The sequence below is a fragment of the Chenopodium album genome, chromosome 5 (genome assembly GCF_948465745.1).
Source record: "Chenopodium album chromosome 5, dcCheAlbu1.1, whole genome shotgun sequence".
Lineage (NCBI taxonomy): Eukaryota > Viridiplantae > Streptophyta > Magnoliopsida > Caryophyllales > Amaranthaceae > Chenopodium > Chenopodium album.
This window is the reverse complement of record NC_137838.1, coordinates 4,914,251-4,941,691: the sequence shown is the minus strand read 5'-3', so window position 1 is coordinate 4,941,691 and position 27,441 is coordinate 4,914,251. Positions and strand designations below refer to the sequence as shown.

Here is a 27,441-nt window from a genome sequence, read left to right as displayed (position 1 = left end):
GATGATGTAACAATAATCAAAATAATAAATAAAAAAATAAAAAAAAAACATCGAAAAGAAAAAATAAAAAAAAATAGGGAGACATGTTTGACAGTGCACAAAATATTGATGATATTATTATTGTCCTTTATGCCTTTGTCCTTATTGTGTACTGTTCATTATTGATAGCAAAATGTCTTAATTTTAATATTTTTTCCCTATAATTTATTACAACCCACTTTCAATACAATTTTGTGGAGTAATTTTCTTATATAAATTCTCTCTCCTCCTCTTCTCAGTTCTTACCCCCACCTCTTCTTGAAGAAGGAACCAACCCATTTCCAGAATCTCTTTTAAGGCTGCTGCTGTTGTTGCTCTTCTTGTTTACCTCTGCCACTCCCACTTACTCATACCTTTATTTCTACTGATTTTCTGCTTAAAAGTTGTCATTTTTTTAAAGAAAAATGTATGCAGAAACAGGTTTAATGTATCCATATTTCCAGAATTTATCTCAGGAAATTCAGCCATTAGAGGAGCTTTGTTGTTACTCTCAAGAACCCACTTCTTCACTGGTATTCAGCTTTCTCTCTCTAAAGATTTCATCTTTTTGGGTGATTGTTAATACCTAATTTGTTTAAAGTTTTGATCTTTTTTTGGGTTTTGGGTATGAATGGTGAAATGGGTATCTGGGTTTTTTTCGGGTTACTAAATTTAGTGAAATGGGTATCTGGGGTATTGTTTTTTGAAGTAATTGATTTGATATTGATAACAAGTTTGGATCTTTTTCTTGGGTTAATATGGTAAATCATGAATGCTTTGATTTTGACCCTCATTTGTTTAGCTTAATAAACCTTTATCAGTGATCAAACTGCTGTTAAACTTGATTAAGCAAGTTAATAATTTTTTATTGATGCATATAATTTGATTAGTATATGATTTGATTGCTCTGAATTATATGCTAAAATTGGAATTAATGGAGGTGATTGAAGTTACTGTAAAAAAGTAAAAGAGTAGAGAAATAATGAGTGAATTCATAGTCACAACTAGCGTGTGCTTTATTCTCTTTTCCATTAAAAGGGTTTTGTTCAGAATAGCTTTTCCAACCCACTAAAACAAAGACAAGAGTCAATAGGACTTTCCAAAGAAACTTTGAAGGAGATAAGTGTGAGATGTTTTTAATGTAAAAATGGAGTTATCTGGATTTGTGAGTTAACTAAATTTGGGAAATTTTGGATTTTAGAAAAGATACCTTTTTTTAAAGTTAGAAGTTGATCTTTGCTGTACTTGATAAAAAAAAAAGTTGGGTTATTTTTTTGGGGGAGTTAAGCATCCTACTTCATTTGTGTTGTGTGATTGTAATATATTGCATTTTCGGTCGAAATTGATGTAAAAACAGGTTGTTTCTCTTGGTTACTTCTCAAAGATGTGAAATGGTAAAATGTGGAAAAATTGGACATAGTGGAAGCTAAAGCTAGATATTTGTTGGTACTAATGTATTAAAGTTGGGTATGTAGGAAATTGTGTTTGTACAAAGTATAGTTTTCTTTTTGCAGTTTATATAATTGACTGAATGGCTTAATTGATGTTAAGCTTTCTCACAAATAACATCAAGTTGAACTACTAGGTATACTTTAGGTCTTACTTTATGAAGTATGAAGTATGTATCAGCAAAGGCCTCAAATGTGTTGTGCACTTACGCGCACTTATGTCCACTTATGCGGACTATATTCATGTCAGCTTGTGTTAACCATTGTAGCTTGTGGCAAGGCAGGATATAAGTATTGGGCTATCTCTGCCAGAAACTTGTAGATTCAACTTGCCAAAGCTGATTTAAGTGGTAAACATGGATTCGAGTTCTATGTTATATAGATATACTCAGTGACTGATGTTTTTGCAGAACTATTATCCATTTTTCCTAGAGTCATTACTGCTAAACGTGCTGAGTTTGCAACTTTGCAAATAATTGATTGAAGACACAAGTACAAGTCAATTATTTGAAGACAGTCATACTAAGTACAATCAAATGCTTTCCAAACATATTGGAGAGTCTGTCATAATATCTGTCACCATAATGGCGTCTAGCAAAAAACCTTTCAGGGTTAGGTCTTATGTTAGCACAAGAACTAAAAAAAGAATTATTTCAGAGATGACGCGACACTGTTATATTTGTGATAATTACTAATTTTCACTGTTTTGTTTACTTATTCAGGACAGCATCATTACAACCTCTACAATATCAGACTATGATTTGGGAGGCGAAGGGGATCTCTTCAAAGCACCAGAGCCCATAATTGAAGAGCCAATTGGGAGCCTCGATCCTATGACAGCAGCTATTGCTATGATCTCTTCTGTAGAAGATTCTGGGCTCAAAGTTAGTGACATGGAATCCCTGCAAAATGAGCAACTTTTGTGTGATGTTTTCGATGGATGCCAAAATGAACTGTTGGAGAAAACAACATCTATGGAAACTGCTGTCTCTGATGTTCTGGACATCAAATTTCCTCTCATGATGACAAATGAGGTCCAAACTGAAGAAAACAAATCACTTCCTGCCTTGCCCTTTTCAAAAAGTGGAAGCTCGGGGTCTTTAAACTCAATGGAATGGGTAAGTAGCACCACAATCAGGCCGAATTTCTTAGATTTTCCTGAACTGGATTTTGGAGCTGCTTATGGGATGAGGAGGGCATTCAGTGAAGGAGACATAAAGGTTAGGTTGAGAAGTCTTCTAAATATTCCCTCATTTTGCTTTCCATGTAATCCCATGAAACTCTCTATTGAGAAACCTGTTGAATCATACATGAACAAGAGATATATCTCACAATTTGCTCATCTGATTAGCATGCTTTCTTTGAATCTCTTTTGATTGCATATGGGAACTTGGCTAATTTAGTGTAAGAAAAAGATATGCTAGATGATTTGTTGTGGTGAATGCGTGAATCATGTTCAGTATTGAGCAAGGAGCATTTACAAGCTTTCAGACCATATAGGACCTAAGAAATGTTTAGATGTTTCTCATCATTTCCACAGGATGGGGCTAGGTCATTGATTCTCGGTTTTTATGACAGACTCTAGCTAATGGCAATGTTAGTCTCATCCAATCTACACTCCAGCGTCCACTGCTGATTGGCAGTTGCACTTCTGAAGATCGCCTACAGAAGCTTTCCAGATACAGAAACAAGAGGTCAAGGAGGAACTTTGGCCGGAAAATCAAGGTAAATTGGTGATCATTATGGGTTTTCCTTGGCAAGCTTAAGATTTGCATTTTTCTTTTGAGAATATCTCAGAAAAATTGTCTTATATGGTATACCTGCTTCAGTATGCCTGCAGGAAGGCTCTAGCTGACAGTCAGCCAAGGATTCGCGGAAGATTTGCAAAGACTGAAGGTGCTGATTGCAAGAAGCAATGAGTAACAGAACAACAGATCTTAACGAGCAAATGTAGGAAAGAACATAGAGATAGACGACTTTTGAAAAATAACAGCCTTAGAATCGGTAGTGGTCTAAAAGCATAGCATCTATGAAGTATATGATACACCTATATATCAGGGTTTGCCTAATAAGTGTTAGACCACTAACCCTTGGAGCAAAAAAAGGAAAGTAGTAGGTAATCTTTTAATTGTTGTGATAAATTCCTTTCTAGTTTTAGTATAATTAGCTGCTTAGCTTAGATTTGTAAATACGGAACGAAATAAGTTTTATGATGCTAATACCCTGTTACTATCAGCGTGTATCCGTGAATGAAAATGTCTGTTGTTACTAGTTCTTTTCCGTTACTGGCTTACTGCTGTTGGTTCTTTTTGCGAAACATATATTTGTGATCACAGGCGCAAAAACCAGGGCTAATGTAGGTATGTTTACCATGCTATCAAAAAATTGACAGGAGCAACTTGGAGTCCTGAAACCTCAGCTAGATGGGAGGTTTTTGGTTAGGTTGATATATACAGTACATATATAACAGACAAAAGTTTGCATGTTGTTGAGACTAAGTCAAGTGGGTCACTTGATGCTTATGTTTCTCAACAATTATTGTTGAATGATTTGTCAAAGACAAAGTGTTAATTAAGACTAAGGTGTCGTTTGGTTGCTATGGGAAATTACTTCCCATAGGAATTTGTATTTCATGGGAATTAAATTCCTACATCAAAATCATGGGAATTGTATAAAGTTGTTTGGTTAGCATGAGGGAAGTTGCAAATCATGGGAAGTTTGACTTACCTAGGGGGGTTAGGTAATTAACTTCCCATGTTTTGTGGGAAGTCACAATTCCCATGAATTTGCAATTCCCTCATTTACACTTTTTATTGTCAACCAAACAACTCATGTATTTTCAAATTCCCATGATTTTTCACTTCCCCCATTTTCTTTGTGTAACCAAACAACCCCTAAAAAATCAGAAGGAAAGAAGGTTTTGTTTGCTGCTTGGTACTCTGATTGCAACAGAAATAGACCTTTAATTCAGATTTTATGTTTACTCCGTATATTATGAGCCACTAACTAGTACAGGTTATTTCCTGGAATATTATGCAGAAGCTTATCATGAAAATATATCCTTTTACTTGTCCAAACGCTAGGATTTGCTTTCTTTAGAAATTTGTATGTTTTTGGTCCTGATACAATGCCATCATGCCAAGTATATTACCTAGCGTTTGGACCAAATGACTTCTCAATTTATTAAATCCTTTGAATTTCCGCTTTTTCCATTTTATATACCATGTTGAAAAGTCGAGTATCCATATGATATACGACTAATACGAGTACTCTAGGTGAGAGTAAGTATCATTAAGGCACCAAAAACAATACCAAAGCTTTAATCTAATTCAAAGTATATCATGAGCTATATAATCTGAACTTTGTTCTATTTTTTAAACATACTTTTTTTGAGGGGCTTAACGCTACTATGAGGTTGATGGCTGGACTCAAGAATCTTATTCATGCAAATAAACTGTTAAACTTGAATACAACACTTCAAATTGATTTGAATAAAAAATAGTTCAAAAGGTATATGTTTCACAGATCATAATCCATACAATTCCTGCTTATTTGAAATATAATACTGTAGGAGCTAGGAGGGTTACATTAGGGATTTTTTTTTTTAAAAAAATAAAAACTTTCAAGCTAGCAACAGGTTGAACCTTGACATTGTTCTGGTTTCTGTCAACTTAAGCACAATTCTTCGTTGGGAAGTAGAAACTAGCAAACCATGTAATATGTAAAATGTCCACTTTAACTAGAGGTGTTAATTTGAGTTATTGTTAGGGTTCAGCTCGATTCTAGTTGGGTAGAGTCATTTTGTATTTAAGTCATGTTTCATTATTGTGTCCATTTGATCAATTTTTAAATCGGGTCTCTTTGGGTTAAACCCGGTTATTTCGTTTCGGACATATTTGACACCTTTTTACCATGATACTTTGAGTGAATATCAATTTATCATGTGTTAAAACTTGCAAGAATATGTTGGTCTAAACAAAGAAATTCTTTATAAATTGGTCTAATTAAAGATTAATCTTATAAATTCAGTAAAAGAGTCATCATCCTGTAGCCTTACCAAAAACATATAAGCAACCATATACTTGTACTTGTATAGTTTAACATGGCAAAAGAGTCTGCTTCTCTAATTCTGCAATTTCTTCTTCATTGTCTTCATCACAGGCTCATAGCCTACTAAACTTCAAGAACTATCTCTTTCATTCACCATCTTCTCCATACACCGAGGCTGCGACCGACATCCATTTCTTCCTCATCTCCTCATAGTCCACTTCTTGGACAAATTTCCATCTACACTTCCACTTTTTGAAACCAATAATTTCCATTTTAGATCAATCAAAGGCAAAGGCAAGACAAGGTCTAAGCTAAGACACTCGACGAAAAGGCAGAAGGTGAGATTCTAAGCAGTCAAGTCCTCCACCACTTTTAAGCTAAGTAATCCAGCCAAACACGGTTGTCCCATGTTAATTAATCAAGCAATTAATACAAACTATATTAAGAAGTAACGCTAACCAACAAATTCATTCAAGCCACAACTATATATACAAGGCAGCATTAAGACACGGACCACCACGATTATTGTTCAATTCTTTGCCCCCCCCCCCCCCCCCCCCCCCCCCCTAAAACTAGAACGTTAAGACAGAGCTGAGGAAACCCGGATAAAGACCGCGTTTCCCATCCCATCCTCGTATCATCAGATATCGAACTTCAGTGGAAGATCGGTCTAGATCAATTTAGATCGATCTTCCGCCTTTTCTCCGGTACTCCGGTAGCCGGTACACCGGATTTTTCCGATACCACAATAATCTATATACGGTCGAAGCGAAAGATATACCAATTACCAAAGCCTAATGAAAGTTGCACAAGCTTAAACACGAGAAAGTCAAAAATACCACCTTAAGAATAACATATTAGTGCTGAAGGGTGTCTTTTTGGTAGACTTTTCCATTGTTTTCTTGCTTTCATCATCATTTTGGGATACTCTTTTGTCCTTTGACATTTTTTTTTAACATCCAACTAATTTTTTCATCTCATTCAACCATTTTCTTTCTCTAGCAAAACTTGTTATTCGCGAATTCAATTAATATTTATAGTCACAATTTCCAAAAAGTAAGAGAAAAACTCCGAAACACCGTGATAAATTATCCAAAAAAGAAAAAACCGAAACACTGCGAAATTGCTTGATTATATGAAGTTAAAACTGAGAAAATTGGTAAAGAAATTCGTAACCACAATTCTTCGAACAAACCATGTTTGATTGAACAAAAGCTTACTAAAATCTATTTTATAACTCAAATTAATTATTGCCTTGATCCCCCACCAAATAACAAAAAATTACTGTAGCAAATTATTTAGGCTACCAACTAAAAACTTCAAATAATTAAAACTGTACTATTTTTAGAATCGTGAACATAAACTATATAAACAACCACGAACTTGCCACCTTCATTTCATAAACAGAAAATAACGTTAGAATAACATAACATAAAAATAGAAACCTCTTGCCATTAAAACTGCAGCTTAAGTTGAGGCCAGTAACAAATTCACAACCATGAAAAACCAAATTCGAAAACAGCTAACATCATCGTATCAATCCTTCAATCTTCAAACCACCATTAATCTCAACATGCTCAAAACATTCGGACTGATCCAAATTGTGTTACATACTTACATTACGAATTAACCTCGAAAAAATGCTAATAGCTTAAAATGCATACATTTGCATTACATATTATAAATAATCCCGTAAGTTTTTCTTTCATTCTTTCATGGCAGCCATGAAATTAGTTACTTTAATACCTAAGATTCATATAACATTAAATTTAACCGTATCATTTAATTTACACTATATAGTTATATAAATTTAAGACTAATCATGAGTGTCACAAACAAGATATAATTTCATTTCTCAAATTCCAAAGTTTTTGGAACGAAAAATTTAACTCACCTTCATCCATAGTTCATTTGCAGAAGAATTATAACAAACTTAAAAATTGCACAAATTGAAATTAATTTATAAAATTAATAATTAGAAAAAAAAAAAGGGAAATTAGAGTAACGAGAGTTGGTTCTTTCTTTTCACGGAGGATAACGCCGACCCATCTTTCTCTCTTTACTTTCTCTCTCCTCTCAGTAGTCAATCCCCATTCTTTCTCTCTCTACTTTCTCTCTCTAAAACCGATGAACATTTTTCGATTGATTTTCATTTTTTAGGGATTTTTAATTGTCTCTGTTTACATCAAAATCAGCGAACCCCCATAAAATTAGATCCCTTTTTCGTCTTCCTTTTTCTCTCTTTTGTCTCTGTTTAATTCAACTTTTTCTGAAAAAAATTTCCCCCAATTTCCCGCCTAATTCTGGTTCTTCTTCAAATTCCCAGAAATTGAAGAACCCTAATTGGCATTTTCTCTCTGTTATACTGTTATGTTTTTGTAATTTTTTTTTTTTTGTGATTGAGTGGGGTGTTAATTGTTCCTCTGTTGCTGCATCGGCAGATTTTTTTTTTTGGGGGGTGAGATTTGATATGTTAGGGTTTGTTAATTAGGGTTTCGAATTCGAAGATTGGTTGTTTTCGGATTCGAAATTCTGGGTTTGGGTTTGATAGTTGAGATGATTATCAAACGGAGCTTGAAATCGACAATGCCTACCCTAAAACGGTGTCGTGTTATTCAACCTTCGAAAACTGAGGATGAAGATAGCAATGATAGGAAGAAGCGCAAATCCAAGAGCTATAATGGCAGCAATAACAATGGAAGCAATAGTAGTAACAGTAATAATAATGGTGGGAATTACTTCCCTTTGAGTCTTCTCGGTGAAGTTGCTGCTGGTGTCATTCCTTTCAGTGGATTTCATCGGATTTTCTCTGATAATAATAACAATAATGCCGATTTCCGGGGTTTTGCTGCGTCGTGGTGCAGCGAGGTTTCGTGCTCCCCTGCCGAGGAGGAGGATGAAGATGAGGATGAGGACGATGATGATGATGAGGAGGAGGATGGGAGGAGGGGCAGTTTGAGTAAGGTGAAGACTCGGCATGTCGCCGAGGTGGCGAAGGAGAGTCCGAGACCGCCATTAGTGAGGACTTCGAGAGGCCGAGCTCAGGTACTTCCTTCCAGATTTAATGATTCAATACTTGATGATTGGAAGAAGGAGAAGACTAGTAAGAATAATAATAATAGTAATGCTGTTAGTTATAGAGAATGTAATGGTGATTTTGATTATGATACTAATAATGATGATGAAGATGATTATGTTGGTGTTAGGAAGAATGAGAAATTTGTGGTTAGAGCTCAAAAGGGAAAGGTTTGTGGGAGTAAAAATAGGGGTAATGTGCATAAATTTGAAGATGATACTTGTGGTGTTTCGACGTCCACTGAGGAGTGTGGGTATGGTAATGGTTTCTATGATGATGAGGAGGAAGATTATGGGTGGAGAGGTGGGAGGTCGACGAATCATGAGGCGAGGAGGTACTCGAATTCTCGTAGTACTTTAACGTCGATTCGTGATAGAGGGCATTGGGTGGAATATGAGAAATCTGCCGTTGGTTATCATGGTAATAATGGCAGGTTGATGAGGGATCATAGAAGAGAAAATGGTGTGATGGGTATGGATGAATTTGTTCCAGGTGATATAGTGTGGGTAAAATCGGGGAAAAATGATCCAGCTTGGCCAGCAATAGTTATTAATCCAGCATCGCAAGCTCCTCGACAGGTTTTGGAATTTCGTGTTCCTAGAGCAGTTTGTGTGATGTTTTTTGGTTATTCACAGAATCGGAAGCAAAGGGTAAGGATGAAATATCTGTTTGTTTTTACTTGTTATTAATGATAATGATACTTATGTTAGATGCATTTATGATTTTGGAATCTAATAAACTACCATGCTATGCAGGATTATGCTTGGGTAAAACGTGAAAGGCTTTTTCCATTTGCAGATAATGTGGACAGGTAATGATCATTGACTTCTGTTTTTGTGTAACTCTGAATTTCTTTGTGCTTGCATGTCTGCTGATATTGGGTACTCTTTTGATGAATTCAGGTTCCAGGAGCAAGCCTGCCTGAATGATTGCGAGCCCAGCAACTTTCACAGGGCGCTAGAGGAGGCTTTTCTGGCGGAAAATGGGTTCATGGAAATGCAGGAGATTAACATGGCAGCTGGAAGTGGTACTTGCATGAATTCCATTTCTAGAAGGGCACAGGGGGGTCTGGGCACTGGTAAAAACCAATACCAGGAAATGCACCATTATAGCCAGGTTAGTCTATATCTTTCTTTGACTCTGATTTTTGATGATATCTTTATCTGGATATGTGGTGCTGTCTGAGCAATCTGGGAGTTATAAGTCATGCTTCAGGAATCTGGGTTTGTGGAATGTAAGGAAGGCATACTCGCTGAGCGTGATTTGGTTATTTCTTAGTTTGATAATTAGTGAGATTTTTTCTCTTCTAATTTTGTGAATGAACAATGTAGATGGTTCCTTCTGGGACTTAAGCTAAGATCCTGTATACACACTTTTCAAAAAATAATTTCATTATGACAATCCTTGTGCTGTCCTAGGCACCCTGGCTTAGTCCTTTTTGAAGGATAGTATCTTGCCCTGACTGGTTTATAAAGGATGTGCTCACACTGAAGTACTACTATTAACCATGCTATTACTTCTTTTGTGGAAATTCTGTGCAATTAGCCATCTCTTTTTTCTTTTAAAGTACTTGACTATGTTTACTCTTACATACAAGTGATAATATACAGTCAAAGTTTCCGTCAAAAAAAAAAAAAAAAAAAAATATACAGTCAAAGTTTTCTAAGTTTGACCTTTAAAAGAGAAATGGTGCAACTAATTAGTAACGGAGGTACTATATACAAAGTACTATATTAGGACAAAGATTTTTAGTTTTTTTGAAGGGTTGATCTTAGTGCTCTATTCTCACTAGCAGTGTTGGGTGTGATTTCTTCTCTTTGCAAATCCTAACTGAAAGGGGTAGAGTTAAGAAAAGTAACCACACAAGCCCTGATTGAGGAGGGGGTATTTATTTGTGGGCATAGGCTGTGGTGGAGGTGCCGGACAAATTATGCAGTATTCACACACAGGACGGGCATAGTGAGCTCACTTCATAATGACTGAATAAAATTCTGGGAACAAAAGTTGTTGAAGTTTTAACTAATTTTTCTGCGTGTTTGAGGGGCTGAGCCATTTTTGTTTCATTAGTTTCAACCAAAATGTTTTCGACCTTCTAAGTTTAACTAAACTTTTTCAATGCTGCAGAATGGCTTTAAGAAAGCAAAAGACACACCATCCTGTGCAGGATGTGGTGCTGGCCTTCCACTTAAGATGAAGAAGGCAGGAAAGGCTTCAGGTTCTGAAGGCCACTTCTATTGTACAGCTTGTGCTAAGGTTGGTGGAATATGCAAATATCTTTCATTTTACAAGCTCTGTTCTTTTTCTATCAAGCTTTTATTTTACCGGAACAAACACAGTTTTTTCTGATGGCCTTCTCGCCTGATCCTCTTTGTTTATGAGATTGTGTGTGTAAAGGTATGCAAGTAACATTTGTTGTATATGCTTGTCTAATTGACTAATTTTTCCTTCCTATTTCAGTCACTAAGATTGAAACAATATTGTGGTATCTGCAAAAAGATTGGAAATTACTCAGACAGTGGGAAATGGGTAAGACTACCTACATCTTGACAGTGTATGCGTTTTTCATGTTTGAGATTATTAAAGCAATCTTGATATCAAGTTAATTTGTTTTTGGATGATTTTAATCACCAGGTGAGATGTGATGGTTGTAAAGTTTGGGTTCACGCAGAATGTGACAGAATCTCAAGCAACCTTTTCAAGGTTTCATTTCCTTGCTAAGCTACATTGAATTTCTAGTTATTAAAAAGAAGGTTTAATGTTTACTCTTGATGATGGCAGGATCTTGGGGCCACCGATTACTACTGCCCTGATTGCAAAGTGAAGTTCAACTTTGAATTGTCAGATTCAGAAAATCAAATTCGAGTCAAGTAAGTATTTTTCTCGTTAAGCATTATTATTTAGTTTGAATTTTTTCCCGTGTATAAAAGATATTACTTCCTATAATGTTTTTCCCTTTCTTTCAAGGTCTCTTTCTTGGGCAAAAAAGTTTAACGGCAAGTCCTCTTCTGTTCTTCAACGCAGGTGCTATAAAAATAATGATCAGGTCAAGCTGCCAGACAAGGTCAATGTTGTTTGCTCTGGCATGGAAGGCGTATATTTTCCTAGCTTCCATTTGTGAGTACTCTTCTTATGGCATGGACTTTTGAGAAGTGTTCTATCTCCCAAAGATATTGTTCTGGAAAATTTTCTAGTTTCCTTGTTTTCATATGGTATTTGATTGTATGTTTTGGTTATTGTTATGATGATCTATCCATTAATCATAAGATGTGATAAAATCCGTGAACCATCTCCTGAGCATAATAATTCACTTGGTAGGTCTGAAGAGTGAAATACCGCATGATTAATGACCTTTTGTTCCTTAACATGCACTTATTTATTTTCTCAAATTGGGCTGGTCATGGGATTATGGGAATGCTCAGGTGCTTCTTGATGTGGACTCTAGCTATGACTTTAACCTCAAATTCCATTCTTATGTTGTGAGTTGTGACAGTGGCAGATGGCGCTGTACTACGTTGTTTGATCTTGATGCGTTAACATGTTTGTTAATTGTTTACATACTCCCATTATTTCAATTTAATTTCTCTAATTACTTTTGTCTAGGAGAATAAGAATGGTTATTGAATGTAACATAATAAATGATGAAAGTGGGTAGTGAGAAAAAATACGACATGGCTTTGGAATGGATGGAGGGAGATAAAGTGACTTCAACCTAAAAAGATAATGAGACTTCGTCTGGGACATCCTTAATAGAACTACAGAAGTTTAATAGCATGAATTATTTAAGGAAGGGAGTTTTTGTTTTGTTTTGTTGTTTTTGTTTTTGTTTTTTTTTTTTTTTCTTTGTCTGTGGTGAATTTGGATATAGCTGAAGCCTGTACTGCTGTATATCATGTAGAAAATATCACTGCAAGATCAAATTACCACATGTAAAACTGAGTGAAATAGACTTTGTAATTAAAAAAGTTTCGTAATCCTGAACTCAATATGGCCCTTCTAGCCTATACCACAGGTCCACAACTTCCTTATGCATTGTATCCAACATCTCATATTCCTTTAATTTGCATAGTTAAATTTAAGGACTACATATAATCTAATGATGAGAAAATTTTAGTGATTTTCTATTCCTCTACCTTTGTTTAGAGTTGTGTGCAAATGTGGATTCTGTGGGTCAGAGAAGCAGCAACTTAGTGAGTGGGAAAGGCATACGGGTTCGAAAGTGAAGAACTGGAAGACGAGTATTAGGGTCAAAGATTCGATGCTGACACTGGAGCAATGGGTATGTACTTCAGCACTTTATATGCAACATTTTTTAGTTTATAGTCCTTTTGCCCACGTTGCAGAAATGTTGCTGATGTGTAAAGTAGCTTGTACCAGCAATAAACTTGCAAACCACCATCTTGCGCCAAAACTTCTGTATTATGATAGCTTGAAGGCTTTGTTACGATTACAAGTGCTTATTATGGCATTGAGCTCATTTTCAAATGTTTGGAATATTAACATCTATCTGTCTCTTTCAGCTGCTCGCAAGAGTACTATTACTACTATAGCCTGTAGTTTAATGACTTATCCGTCTACATGGTAGCTGTAATTTAACAAGTCATTGTTCTTGATTACATATATTGATATACTAAAACTTGTTTTTTCCTTCTGTTTCTTCAGATGTTGCAGATGGCAGAATTTCATGCACAAGCTGCTGCTTCTGCTAAGCCTCCTAAAAAACCTTCGTTAAAGGTTCGAAAGCAGAAATTGCTATCTTTTTTGCAAGGTAATCGATGGTAATTGGATATCAATCAATCGATCAATCAATCAATCAAAGCTTTATACCCATAAGCGTGGAATAATAATAGGATATGTTTTACTATTATACATGGATAGAAATTATGTATCTATTTTGATGTTGACTGCGTTTTTGTTGCATTTACAGAAAAATACGAACCTGTTTATGCTAAATGGACCACCGAAAGATGTGCTGTCTGCAGATGGGTTGAGGATTGGGATTATAATAAGATTATTATTTGCAATAGGTACTTTGTCTGAAATCTGTTTACCTGGGTCATTTACATTGTCTAGCAAGGATAATGGCAGGGGCTGTGTACACTTTAGCCTTCTGAATGATGAGATTTTCCCTTGTTTACGATTTTATAAAATTTAATCATTTTAAATTTGATCGTGTTTAGATGCCAAATTGCTGTCCATCAAGAGTGCTATGGAGCTAGAAATGTTCGAGATCTAACCTCATGGGTATGCAGAGCATGTGAGACACCGGAAATTGAACGCGAGTGTTGCCTTTGTCCTGTAAAAGGTATGCTAGCACTTATTTTAGACTGAACGTTGAAGGGATACAATGCCTTTTTGCATTAAATTTTATTTTTGTTGGGTCATTGTTTGTTTCTGATTTAGGCATTGGTGATTGCGGAAGCATGTGATCAGGATTGATCTGTATTGATTGACTATCTTTTTGAATTAGTTTTGCAGTTGAGCTTTCCTTTTATGACTGTCTTGTTAGTTAATTTGGAGAGGTGACCTTGCATTGACTGAACTATATCATGTCAGCCGCATTGATGTGGATCCAATTCACATCACTCATATAATGAACTCTTTTCCACCCCCTCTGCCCCCTTTCTGTTCTTTTTCCTATTGAAGACTTATTCAGAATAAGTTCATTCTTGGTTGTGTACTTGTGTTTTGGAGTCAAGCTCATGGAATGACTTTGTCTCTTATACAGGAGGTGCATTGAAGCCTACTGATATTGACACATTATGGGTTCATGTTACTTGTGCCTGGTTTAGGCCTGAAGTTTCCTTTGCAAGTGATGAAGAGATGGAGCCTGCTATGGGAATATTGAGCATTCCATCAAGCACTTTTGTAAAGGTATTTCATGAATTTATGGTGCCATTAATCTTGTGTTATCTTTTAACTGAAATGCCTTAAAGGTCAATTACTTGCGTTTAATACTATTAACATGTAATCTGGAAGCACTTAGAGTTTTTTTTTTTTGGTACATATAATATGGCTCATATACATTATTCACCTTTGTGTTTTTATGAGCTGCAGGTGTGTATAATTTGTAAGCAGATACATGGTGCCTGTACTCAGTGTTGTAAATGTTCAACTTACTACCATGCCATGTGCGCATCAAGGGCTGGCTACCGCATGGAGGTACTGGATTTTTTTTTTCTTTGGGTTATCACTACTACATCACTTGTTAGCAATTTTATTATGAGGTTGTAGAATGGTCTTAGAATGAGAATACTTTTGAACTAAATGTGCAATTTTTGGTGCGCTCACACACACACACAAATATATATAAAAAAGTCCATATATAGTGTAGCTAATAGTATGCAACTGCTTTATCACTTAGAGATCTATGAAATTGTATAATTGTCATCATCTCTCTCTGTGTTTTTTTTTTTGGTGTGTGTGTGTGTGTGTGTGTGTGTGTGCACTCCATCATCTTGTCTCCATTCAACCACCTTTCGAATTGTTTACTTTTTGGTATTTCATTCATATACCCCAATGAATTCGATCTTTACTTTCACAAAACGCCCCAAGTAACCATGAATTGGGAATCCTTTCTAAATTCAAGTATACATTTACATTGTCCAGCATTGTTGTTGTAGGTTTTTTTTTTTTTTTTTTTTTTGGAGGAGTTGTAGTTATTTTTAGTTGGAAGTAACAAGTGAGTGGCATTTTTTTCAATAGTACCAAAAGTTTAAGTTTTCTTTGCATTAGTGTTCTTTTTTACATAGGAATGGCAACAGATCGGATTCGGGTCGGATGTGGCTAAATCCGAATCCGATCCGTTTAGTAAATGGATCCTGGACTCAGATCCGAATCCGAGTCCGAATCCGAAAAGTCCGAGTCCGAATCCGATCCGACTCGTAATTTTCGGATCCGAATCCGGTCCGTTTATACGGACCTCCGAAATGATCCGATTACTTTTTTTATTTTTATTTTTTGTAATGTCATATACCTATAATTGCTTGTATTGTCATACCAATTAAAGTATAACATGACATATTCAAATTATAAACAAAGTTACATAACAAAATTTTGCTATAAAACAAGCAAATAATTGTCCCAAGTTATAGAGCATGTGCTTATACTCTCGGATTCGGACTCGGATCAGACTCCGTCGGACTTTGCGCAGAGTCCAAGTCCGATCCACCTCCTATTCGGATTTGGATTCGGATTCGGACTAATTTTAAACGGATTCGAATCGGATTTTTTTCCTTCGGATCGGATCGGATTCGAATCGAACTCGGATTAAATTGCCATCCCTATTTTTACATGTCAACTTATGTGTGGAGTGTTTTATTTTGAGTTATTTTCAATAATGGTGCTAAATTTGCCAATACCTTTTATTGCAGTTGCATTGCTTGGAGAAGAGTGGGAAACAGATTACTAAGATGGTTTCATACTGTGCTTACCACAGGTATTTGATAAAATAAAAGGGGGAAAATGGAAAGAGGAAGTAAGAGAATCATATGGCCTTTTGGACTAATTCTGTATATAATTGATGCAGGGCTCCTAATCCAGACACTGTTTTGGTTGTACAAACCCCGACAGGGGTTTTCTCCACCAAAAGTTTACTTCAGAGTAAAAAACGATCTGGTTCAAGGTTAATATCATCTACGAAGTCAGAACCTGAAGAGGCTCCAACACAGGTCAGTGAAGCTGATCCAGACTCTGCAGCACGATGCCGAATATATCAGCGTTCCAAAAACAAGAACTGTAAGGTAGGCTTGAATTTTGTTAAACTAGACAAATGCCTACTATCTAAGCATTGTTCTTTTAGTCTGCCTTTGGTTATTGGGAGTTATTTAGGGTAATTTTGCTCTCTTGCTGAGATTCTTGATTTATGAACATGTTTCCTGGATGATGTGGAATTCATGATGTTCGATTCCTGACCAACTTACTCTGTATTTGCCTTATAAGATAGTGTTATCTTTATTTGGGTCTTTCAATTTCTTACATTTTTATTCATGAATGTTGCCTTTTACTTATATGATGCCTCCGATGCTTCAAATACGTTGCACCTGGAGCCTTGTAGGTGATTTCTAGCTTTGTGAGAATGGTAATTATGGTTTAATTCACTTTTTAGGAGAAAGGGTACAATATGATGCTTATCACTTTAGCTATTGTCTTATCTCTTTTGGCTTAATTAAATTATATAAGTTTAATTGTGGTACAATTGCAAAAGGCTCGTAAGTATCTTATGTTGTGATTTTGTGCTAACTAGAGGGCAGAAGAAGAAGCTGTTGCTCACAAAGTTAGGATGCCTTGTCATCATTCTTTGCGAGAGATGGAACGCGTGAATGCATTTAAAGTAAGCATTGTACTTCTTTAATATATTCCCATTGATGTTTGATTATATAATCTATCTTTATGTGGGCCTGAGCAAAACTGAGTGAGGCAAATTTTCATTTCCAATTTTGCAGGTGGTAGAATATCCTAAGACATTTTCAACTTTTAGAGAGCGGCTATACCATTTACAGGTGAGGCTTATATTGTCAACTAATAGCTATTGGCTTTAGTTTCTTAAATTTGATTCTGAAGCTTAGCATTTGCTCTGAGTGCAGAAAACTGAGAATGATCGAGTTTGCTTTGGTAGATCTGGAATACATGGGTGGGGGCTCTTTGCTCGCCGTGACATTCAGGAAGGAGAGATGGTCAGTTATTTTTGTTTATTTGCATATAATGGTGAACTGCTCTATGGTGGTTTCTGCCCTTTTGAAGCTGCCATAGTTTTCTGTCACTGTTAACTACAATATCTGTGTTTTCAAATCCTCACACCTTAAGTTACATATTTGTGACTTTTTAAAATTGGTGCTGCCTATGCATTATCATCTGGTTTCAGGAATTATATAAATTGTTATGATATGCATCTGCATCTGCTTTATGAAAACAAAAGCATAAAGTATGACACTCAGAACCAATTTCTCTAGTTCTAAATCTCCACACGATCTTCTGGAAAAGATGCTTTTAAAATTACAATGAGTTTATCATTTTGATTGTACATTATGCATGAGATATTTTGGGAGGATATGTAGGATATAGTAATCAATCTGCATTTCTCCCTTCATGAAAAAATTGTGGGCTTGTTTCTTCAGAATTAAATTGTCTGACATGCACTCTTTAGGTTCTTGAATATCGTGGAGAGCAAGTGAGGCGCAGTGTTGCAGATTTGAGGGAGGCTCGTTATCGGATAGAAGGAAAAGACTGCTATGTGAGTTACTTGTGGTCCAGTATTTTTGGTGCACTAAAACTCAGTCTCTATTTGACAATTAAATTTCTGTTCTGTATTAAAGTGACTAACAATTTCTTCACCAAATTATCTTGTGCTTATTAATCATGTAGAAGTAAAGTCTTCACTAATTAACTTGCGCTTTTTAATTATGTATAAATAATTGGTGTCAGTATGTTTCCTAATTACTATGAGAACAGCTTTTGCACTCAGTTGCAAATTTGCAGATACGTAAACCTTATCTAGATGTATGCCTGAAACCTTGTCATAGCCACCTGAATTGTGACTTAGCATAATTTGTGGATCTTACAGGGTAGTACAACGGGAGATTGAACAAAAGGACATTGGATGTAAATGAAAAAAGATAAATTATGCTTTTTAATGTGGCCTTACTTGACATGTTTAAGAGCAATTTTGTTGATTTGATACTACTTTACATGTTTTAAAAGTTTTCTTTTTTTAAAATGGAACATGGGAATAAATTTGCAATTTGTACTTGTGGATTTTGGAACACTCCCTAGTCATTTTGTGCGATGCTTTATACATTCTATTTGTGGCTTTATTTCTGAAAATATGAAATTGTAACATGAATTGTTTCTGACAATCAATGCCCTAGTGCTAATTTGTATCAATAATATTGCAACAGCTGTTTAAAATCAGTGAAGAAGTAGTTGTGGATGCTACAGACAAGGGAAACATAGCTCGCCTAATCAATCACTCGGTAAGTTATTTTTACATAGTTACTGTATTGCTTCCATCCCTTGCTCATACCTCAGCAAAGTTCTCTTTTTTTTTTCGTTACTTATGCGGGGTATGACCGATTTATTGGGAGTTTGGGACTTCCTGCTTTTATAGAATTATCTGTCTTGTAAGCAAATTCTATGGAGTTGGGACGGACCGTATATGAAGTTTAAGAGGAACAAGTTAAATATCTTATTTTTTTTTTATACTATATATATTGAAATATTGCTTACTGAAGTATCAATTCATTTATAATTGCAGTGCATGCCAAACTGCTATGCAAGAATTATGAGTGTAGGTGATGATGAGAGTCGAATTGTTCTTATTGCCAAAATGACTGTTCCAGCTGGTGACGAGCTAACGTATCTCTCTCTTTCTCTCTTGCCTTAGCACGCACTTGTGTATTTTTAGTTTTCACTTTGATTATATCTCTGCATATATTTATCTATCTTGGAATGTTCATATGGCAGGTATGATTACTTGTTCGATCCCGACGAGCCTGACGAGTTTAAGGTGCCATGTTTATGTAAAGCTCCAAACTGTAGAAAGTTCATGAATTAGGCTACAGCATACACATTGTTTCTCCTTGCGGAGTTCTAACCTGCTCGTCTTCATCACCTGGATTTTTAGGCTTAACCTATTTGTAACCCCTTTTTGGCCTCTTACCAAATGTGTATAATCCCCTCTTTGTTTTAATAAAAGTGCCCCTTGAAAAAAAAAAGGAAAAAGAAAAGAAAAGAAATGGAACAAAAAGAAAGTATATGTAGTGTGTTTATTAGGTAGGTAGTCTTGATGTATATGGTTAGTACACAATTTTTTTGTCTTAATTTTGTTGTTAAAGCATTTTCCTTATGCAAATAGCTTAAATGTAATAGTTGGCTTCAGAGCCTTCAGTTCTCTTTGTTTCCTCATTACAGTTATACAATGTGATGATATTTTAAAAGATGAATACATGATAATCTATTTCAAAGTCGAGGTAGTTGGTTGCATCTTCAATTAATCTTCAATTACTTATCAGCAATTATACTTGCATTTTTTTCATGGATCATATCTTAGCAAAAGTTGAAGATGGGTTGTTCATATTATAGCAAAAGGATTTTCATAGATCAAAGTCGAGGTAGTTGGTTGCATCTTCAAGTTTCACGTCTTGGTGGACAGCAGCAAACTAGCTCTCTTCTGTCAAAATAAGTTGCCTCTCTGAATCAGAACGACTGCTGTTGGAAACAATCTGCAACAGTCAAAACTTTGAAAATTCAGTAAAACAAACAAACCCTTTGATCCTACCAATTTTAATCTCCTCTTCTTCATCAACCTCAATATCAACATCTAACTTAACCAATTTGTTTTTATTTCTAGTAAAACCTGCAACATTATCCTAATAATGATGATTAAGGTAAAAAAATATGTATAAAGAGGGATTCAATGGGTGGACCTGGGTAAGAAAGTAAGGGTTTTTTTAAAAACTAAAATTTTTATGTAATTAAGGATGAAATTTGGAGAAGAGATAGAAGAATACCATGGTTTGGAAACTACTTTTTTTTTTTTTGAAAGGTGGTTCGGAAACTACTTTGAATTGGGTTAAGAGTGTGATGGGTGAATATGGAAGAATGTGTTGAATTATGAGATCATTTGGAAGGTGCCTTTGTTGAATATCTTCTCTTTTAGCTTTGTTGCTCTTCTTGTCTTCCATACATCTGACCTTGTAGAGTTGTATGATTTGACTTGATGGTATGATTAGAGCTGTCAATTTTGGTAAACGGGTTGGGTTTGGGTCGGGTCAACTTGGGTCGGGTCAATTCAAAATAATTCCATAACCTATGTGGGTCAGTTTTGGGTTGGGTCATGCTTGAGTCGGGTCACATCGGGTCATACTTCTTATCGGGTTTGGGTCGGGTTTAGGTAGGGTTAATAACAAGTCGGGTTACATTTGGGTCGGGTGAACAATAGGTCGGGTTTAATTCAGGTTTTCACGGGTTAGGGTTATTCTCGAGTTCGAGTCAGGTTCGGTTCAAGTAAATAATTTGCGGGTTAGAATCAGGTCGGATCATTCTCGGGTTTGAGTCGGGTTCGGTTCAAGTCAATAATTTGCGGATTATAATCATGCAGGTCAGGTCATTTTCAAGTCGGGTCATTCTCGGGTTTAGATTGGCTGTTTAGAGGCAAATTGGTTGTTCCACCAACCCAATTGGACTACCGGACGGTATTTGGGACCATGGTAAACATTTCGGCAATTTTTATTTTCGGGCGAAAAAAGTTAAAAAAAATTCCAAAATTGAAGGCATTATCTCTATGTTTTGAGAAATTTTTAAGGTTTCGGGGCCCGGTGTCGAAAAGTTTTGAGATTTTAGGGGATACATCTCAGGGTCTTATAATACTGTTTTAAACCATAAATGTTCATTATATGTTGTCATAAATGTTTGTGGGAGGCTTGAATTAATAAAATCGGTGCAAGTTGTAAACTGGTAAATTCGCCATTTTAAAGCAAATTGGATGGTTCCACCCACCTAATTGGAATCCCATATTGTATTAGGGACCATAGTAAACATTTCGGCAATTTTTATTTATAGGCGAAAAAAGTCAAAAAATTCCAAAATTTTAGGCTAATATCCACGCTTTTTGAGAATTTTTGGAAGTTTTGAGGCCCGGTATCGAAAATCCTTGAGATTTTAGAGGATACGTCTCGGGGTCATATAATGCCGTTTGGAACCATATATGATTTAATATATGTTGTCATAAATGTTTGTGGTAGACTTGAGTTAATGAAATCGGTGCAAGTTGTAAATCGGTAAATTTGTCGTTTAAAGGCAAACGGGATGGTTCCACCCATCCAATGGGACTCCCGGAGGGTATTAAGGACTATGGTAAACATTTCAGCAATTTTTATTTCCGGGCATAAAAAGTCAAAAATTCCAAAATTAAAGGCTAATATCTATGCTTTTTGAGAAAATTTTGAGGTTTCGGGGCGGTGTTGAAAAGGCTTGAGATTTTAGGGGATACATCTCGGAGTCATATAATGCCGTTTGGAACCATATATGATCATTATATGTTGTCATAAATGTTCGTGGTAAGCTTGAATTAATGAAACCGGTGCAAGTTGTAAATCAGTAAATTGGCTGTCTAAAGGCAAATTGGACGGTTCCACCCACCCAATTGGAATCTTGGAGGGTATTAGGGACATATTAAACATTTCGGCAATTTTTATTTCCGGGCGAAAATAAGTAAAAAAATTCCAAAATTGAAGGCTAATTATACACGCTTTTTGAGAAATTTCGGAGGTTTCGGGGCCAGGTATCGAAAAGGATTGAGATTTTTAGAGATACATTTCAGGGTCTTATAATGCCGTTTGGAACCATATATGAATATTAAATGTTTTCATAATTATTCGTGGTAGACTTGAATTAATGAAATCAGTGCAAGTTGTAAATCGGTAAATTGACCATTTAAAGAAAAATTGGATGGTTCCACCCACCCAATTGGATTTCCAGAGGGTATTAGAGACTATGGAAAACATTTCGGAAATTTTTATTTTCAAGCGAAAAAATGTCAAAAAAATTCCAAAACTAAAGACTAATATCCATGCTTTTTGAGAAAATTTTTGAGGTTTCAGGGCCCGGTGTCGAAACGGCTTGAGATTTTAGGGGATACATCTAGGGATGTCAATGGGGCGGGTCGGGGCTGATGTTGGCCTTCCCATCCCCATCCCCATCCCCACCTAAAATTTTCATCCCCATCCCCGTCCCCATCCCCGCGGCGGGTCCAAAATTCATCCCCATCCCTGCCCCGGCGGGTACAATTCCAAAACCATCCCCGCCCCACCCCCACTTGGATATCCATCCCCACCTAAGACCCACTTTCCAATACACAATCCAACATATTTAATACTACGTATAAATTACAACAAATAAAATTAATATTAATATTACACACTTTTTTTTAGTTATAAAATTAGTGTATTACAAATTATTATATCTACTATTGTATTTTACATTATATATATATAAAATAGTTTAAAAGTATTTAATTTTGTTTTATAAAATATATAGATGTGGGTGTGAGGTGGGGATAAGACGGGTACGAAGTGGGGCGGGTGGAGCGGGGCGGGTACAACGTAAAATCCACCCCCGCCCCATCACCCATGGCGGGTATGATTTTTATCCCCATCCCCGCCCCACCACCCACCAAACCAAGACCCATCCCCGCCCCACTGACATCCCTAGATACATCTCACAGTCATATAATGCCGTTTGGAACCATATATGATCATTATATGTTGTCATAAATGTTCGTGGTAGGCTTGAATTAATGAAATCGGTGCAAGTTATAAATCGGTAAATTGGTCGTTTAAAGGCAAATTGGACGGTTCCACCCACCCAATTGGACTCTTAGAGGGTATTAGGGAACATGGTAAACATTTCGGCAATGTTTATTTCCGGGCAAAAATAAGTCAAAAAATTCCAAAATTGAAGGCTAATATACACGCTTTTTAAGAAATTTTGGTGGTTTCGGGGCCAGGTATCGAAAAAGGCTTGAGATTTTTAGAGATACATCTCGGGGTCTTATAATGCCGTTTGGAACCATATATGAATATTAAATGTTATCATAAATATTTGTGGTAGGCTTGAATTAATGAAATCAGTGCAAGTTGTAAATTAGTAAATTGGCCATTTAAAGGCAAATTGGATGATTCCACCCACCCAATTGGATTCCAAAGGGTATTAGGGACTATGGAAAAAATTTCGGCAATTTTCATTTTCGGGCGAAAAAAAGTCAAAAAAATCCAAAATTAAAGGCTATTGTCCACGCTTTTTGAGAAATTTTTAAGGTTTCAGGGCCCGGTGTCGAAAAGGTTTGCGATTTTAGGAGATACATCTCGCAGTCATATAATGCCATTTGGAACCATATATGATTATTATATCTTGTTATAAATGTTCGTGGCAGGCATGAATTAATGAAATCGGTGCATGTTGTAAATCGGTAAATTGGCTGTTTAAAGGCAAATTGGATGGTTCCACCCAACCAATTGGACTCCCAGAGGGTATTAGGGACCATGGTTAACATTTCGGCAATTATTATTTCCGAGCAAAAAAAAGTCAAAAAATTCTAAAGTTAAAGGCTAATATCCACATTTTTTGAGAAATTTTGGAGGTTTTAGGGGCCAATATCGAAAAGTCTTGAAATTGTGGGGGATATATCTCATGGTCATATAATGCCGTTTGGAACCATATATGATCATAATTTGTTGTTATAAATGTTCGTGGTAGGCTTGAGTTCATGACATTGGTGCAATCTGTAAACCGGTAAATTGGTCGTTTAAATGCAAATTGGATGGTTCCATCATTCGAATTGGACTCCCGGTGGGTATAAGGGACCATGGTAAATAATTCGGCAATTTTTATTTCCGGGCAAAAAATAAGTAAAATAATTCCAAATTTGAAATCCACGCTTTTTGAAAAATTAGGGATGTTTCGCGTTCTAGTGTCGAAAAGTTTTGAGATTTTAAGGGATACATCTCGGGGTCATATAATGCCGTTTGGAACCATATATGATCATTATATGTTGTCATAAATGTTCGTAGTAGGCTTGAGTTAATTAAATTGGTGCAAGTTGTAAACTGGTAAATTGGCCGGTTAAAGGTAAATAGGATGGTTCCATCAACCCAATTGGTCTCCTAGAGGGTATTAAGGACCATGGTAAACATTTCGGAAATTTTTATTTCTTGGTGAAAAAAGTAAAAAAATTCCAAAATTGAAGGCTAATATCCATGCTTTTAAATTTTTTTTCAAAGTTTCGGGGCTGGTGTCGAAAAGAAATGAGATTTTAGGGGATACATCTCGGGGTCATATATCTCCGTTTGGAACCATAAATAATCATCATATGTTGTCATAATTGTTTGTGGTAGGCTGAAGTTAATGAAATCGGTGCAAGTTGTAAACCGGTAAATTGGTCGTTTAAAGGGAAATTGGATGGTTCCACCCACCCAATTGGACTTCCAGAGGGTATTAGAAATCATGGTAAACATTTCAGCAATTTTTATTTCTGGGCAAAAAAAATTCAGAAAATTCCAAAATTAAAGGCTAATATCTACGCTTTTTGAGAAATTTTGGAGGTTTCGGTGCCCGGTGTCGAAAAGGCTTGAAACTTTAGGGATTACAACTCGGAGTCATATAAAGCCATTTGGAACCATATATGATCATTATATGTTGTCATAAATGTTCGTGGTAGGCTTGAATTAAAAAAATCGGTGCAAGTTGTAAATTAGAAATTGACCGTTTAAATGCAAATTGGATGGTTCCCCCCAAATAATTGGACTCCTAGTGGGTATTAGGGATCATGGTTAACATTTCGGAAATTTTTATTTTCAGGCAAAAAAAATAAAAAAATTCCAAAATTGAAGGCTAATATCCACACTTTTTGATAAATTTTGGAGGTTTTAGGGCCCGGTGTTGAAAAGTCTAGAAATTCTAGGGGATTTATCTGGGGGTCATATAATGCCGTTTGGAACCATATATGATCATTATTTGTTGTCATAAATGTTCGTGGTAGGCTTGAGTTGATGAAATAATCGGCGCAAATTGTAAACCGGTAAATTGACCATTTAAAGGCAAATTGGATGGTTCCACCCACCCACCCAATTGGACTCCCGGAGGTTATTAGAGACAATGGTAAACATTTCGGCAATTTTTATTTTCGGGCGAAAAAAAGTCAATAAAGCCATTTTCAAATCTGGTCATTCTCGGGTTCAAGTCAGGTTCAGTTTTAAGTCAATAATTTGTGGGTTATAATCAGGTTGGGTCATTTCCAAGTCGGGTCATTTTCGGAGTCAAGTCGGTTTATTTTCAAGTCAATAATTTGCAGGTTACAATCAGGTCGGGTCATTTCCAAGTCAGGTCATATTCGGGTTCAACTAACTATAAATAGATAATTATCATTTTTATCAAGCTAATTATTTCCTTTGACTATAATATACATTGCAATATAATAGGGAACTATAGTTTATAATTTAGGAAGATAATTATCTACTTTGACCATACAACAAATATATAATCCCTCCGTATTTTTTTAAGTGTTACAATTCCCATTTTCGACCGTATTTTTTAATTGTTATACTTTCTTTTTTGGCAAAAAGCTACATTATAAATATTATATATCTTTCTCCTCTCATGGCCCCCACCCAAAACCATTACTAATTTTTTTTATTATATCTTTCCTCTCACATTCATTAATTTTCAATAAACTATTAACCCAACTATCTTTCTTTTACAATTTTTTAATACTCCAAATACCCCACTTACCTCTTATTTTATTTAAGTCAATTAAATTGCATAACACTATGTGCCGGTCAAACTGTAACACTTCAAAAAAAAAAAAAAAAAAAAAGGAGGGAGTACTATATTTAACTCTTAAATTTGAGGATGGTGCTCCTTTCTTTTGCTGGCCTGGACCGACTTGGTCTCCCTAGACAAAATGCTTTGATCAACAATAATAAGGTGGTCTAAATTGCATTTAAGGTGATTTGAAATCGGGCAAGGAACAATTTGTGTTGAATCTAGGTCGGGTCAATAACAAGTCGTGTTGATTTCTAGTTGGGTTAGTAACAGATCAGGTTGAATTTTAGGGTCGGGTTTGTAATAGGTCTGGTAAAATTCGGGTCGGGTCAATAACAAGTCGGGTTGAATTTGGGTCAGGTCAATAACAAGTCGGGTTGATTTCGGGTCGGGTTTGTAACATGTTGGGTTAAATTCGGGTCGGGTTAGGAACATGTCGGGTTGAATTCAGGTGAGGTTAGTAAAAAGTCGGGTTAAATTCGGGTTTTGACGGGTTAAAACGGGTTTGGGTCAATTTCGGTTCAAGTCGGGTTCGGTTCAAGTCAATAATTTACGGGTTACATTCGGGTGGGGTCATCTCCAGGTCATTTAATGTTCGGGTTCGGGCCTCACATACTCGGGTCAACTTGGGTGTAGGGTTGGTTTCAGGTCGGATTTAGGTCACCATTTTTTCGGGTTCAGATGGATCGATTAATAGTCGAGTTTGAGTAGTGACTGTAGGTCTGTAGTGTAATATAGACTATGAAAAGTTGGACCAATTGTCCACATTGTGTTGGGAGTTTGGGACCAAGGTTAATCCTTTGTTTTTTTATTGGAAATGTACTCTCTATGTCCCTTTGTTTTTGCCCCATTGTCATTTTTTGGTCAAACTTTATAAACTTTGACCGTATATTACTCTTAATCTATAAGAGATTCGACTCAATATATATTTTATTAATATTAGGTTTTTATTATTTTAGCGTGTATGAGAATAAAGATATGTGCGTTCTAAAACGCGACTTAAAGACCGTGAAAAGTCAAATGAGACAAAAAAATAAGGACAGATGGAGTAGTACATAATTCTTTATGTTAATGTGTGGAACTGTGGACCACCTTTGATCAATAATACGAGTGTCTATATAATCATCATCATCTTCATATTCCACATAAATTTGATGAAAAATATATACACTACCTGTCTACATACATTAAAACAATCGTAACAAGTACCTATATACTTCCTTCGTTCTTTTTTACTTGACCCGCTTTGACTTTTACACTATTCATCACCCCTCCTTTGACTGTGTTTTGTGAATAATATGTAAGGAAAAACATATTTATGTTGGATCATTTTGAATTCGTCTCAATAAGTACTATCATAATATATAACTTTTATATTTTTTAATTATGGAGAATTAATGTTATTGAGTGTTAAAGTTTTGTATTGACAAACGTGATAAAAGAAACAGGTCAAGTAAAAAAGAACAGAGGAAGTATAAATATATTGAGACCAAGTAACTATATTTTTACTTTTATTTAAATCACTTAGAATGCTCT

At 35.8% G+C, this 27,441-nt stretch overlaps 2 protein-coding genes across 2 annotated transcripts; both read left to right on the top strand.

Annotated features, from left to right (window-relative positions):
* The first annotated feature begins 270 nt into the window (after window positions 1-270).
* Window positions 271-3,759, top strand: LOC145631614 (uncharacterized). Its single transcript, XM_081683731.1, has 4 exons — window positions 271-551; window positions 2,189-2,686; window positions 3,045-3,191; window positions 3,296-3,759. Exons 1-4 carry the CDS (start codon window positions 444-446, stop codon window positions 3,383-3,385), a joined length of 843 nt encoding a protein of 280 aa, XP_081539857.1. The 5' UTR covers window positions 271-443; the 3' UTR covers window positions 3,386-3,759.
* A 3,531-nt stretch (window positions 3,760-7,290) lies between these two features.
* On the top strand, window positions 7,291-19,550 carry LOC145631612 (histone-lysine N-methyltransferase ATX5-like). The gene is made up of 23 exons (XM_081683730.1): window positions 7,291-9,242; window positions 9,348-9,403; window positions 9,495-9,708; window positions 10,717-10,845; window positions 11,050-11,118; window positions 11,224-11,292; window positions 11,371-11,459; window positions 11,614-11,706; window positions 12,733-12,868; window positions 13,252-13,357; window positions 13,517-13,616; window positions 13,770-13,894; window positions 14,318-14,463; window positions 14,647-14,751; window positions 15,963-16,027; window positions 16,118-16,331; window positions 16,835-16,921; window positions 17,034-17,090; window positions 17,175-17,264; window positions 17,735-17,821; window positions 18,486-18,560; window positions 18,842-18,942; window positions 19,051-19,550. Exons 1-23 carry the CDS (start codon window positions 8,073-8,075, stop codon window positions 19,139-19,141), a joined length of 3,474 nt encoding a protein of 1,157 aa, XP_081539856.1. The 5' UTR covers window positions 7,291-8,072; the 3' UTR covers window positions 19,142-19,550.
* Window positions 19,551-27,441: the final 7,891 nt, after the last annotated feature.

Excerpts from the sequence above, each read along its gene's own strand:
- LOC145631614 (XM_081683731.1), top strand. The coding sequence starts at position 444 with ATGTATGCAGAAACAGGTTTAATGTATCCATATTTCCAGAATTTATCT. Across the intron at positions 552-2,188 it reads AAGAACCCACTTCTTCACTG|GACAGCATCATTACAACCTC; the intron begins GTATTCAGCTTT and ends TTACTTATTCAG. Across the intron at positions 3,192-3,295 it reads ACTTTGGCCGGAAAATCAAG|TATGCCTGCAGGAAGGCTCT; the intron begins GTAAATTGGTGA and ends TACCTGCTTCAG.
- LOC145631612 (XM_081683730.1), top strand. The coding sequence starts at position 8,073 with ATGATTATCAAACGGAGCTTGAAATCGACAATGCCTACCCTAAAACGG. Across the intron at positions 9,243-9,347 it reads CACAGAATCGGAAGCAAAGG|GATTATGCTTGGGTAAAACG; the intron begins GTAAGGATGAAA and ends CATGCTATGCAG. Across the intron at positions 11,293-11,370 it reads TCTCAAGCAACCTTTTCAAG|GATCTTGGGGCCACCGATTA; the intron begins GTTTCATTTCCT and ends TGATGATGGCAG.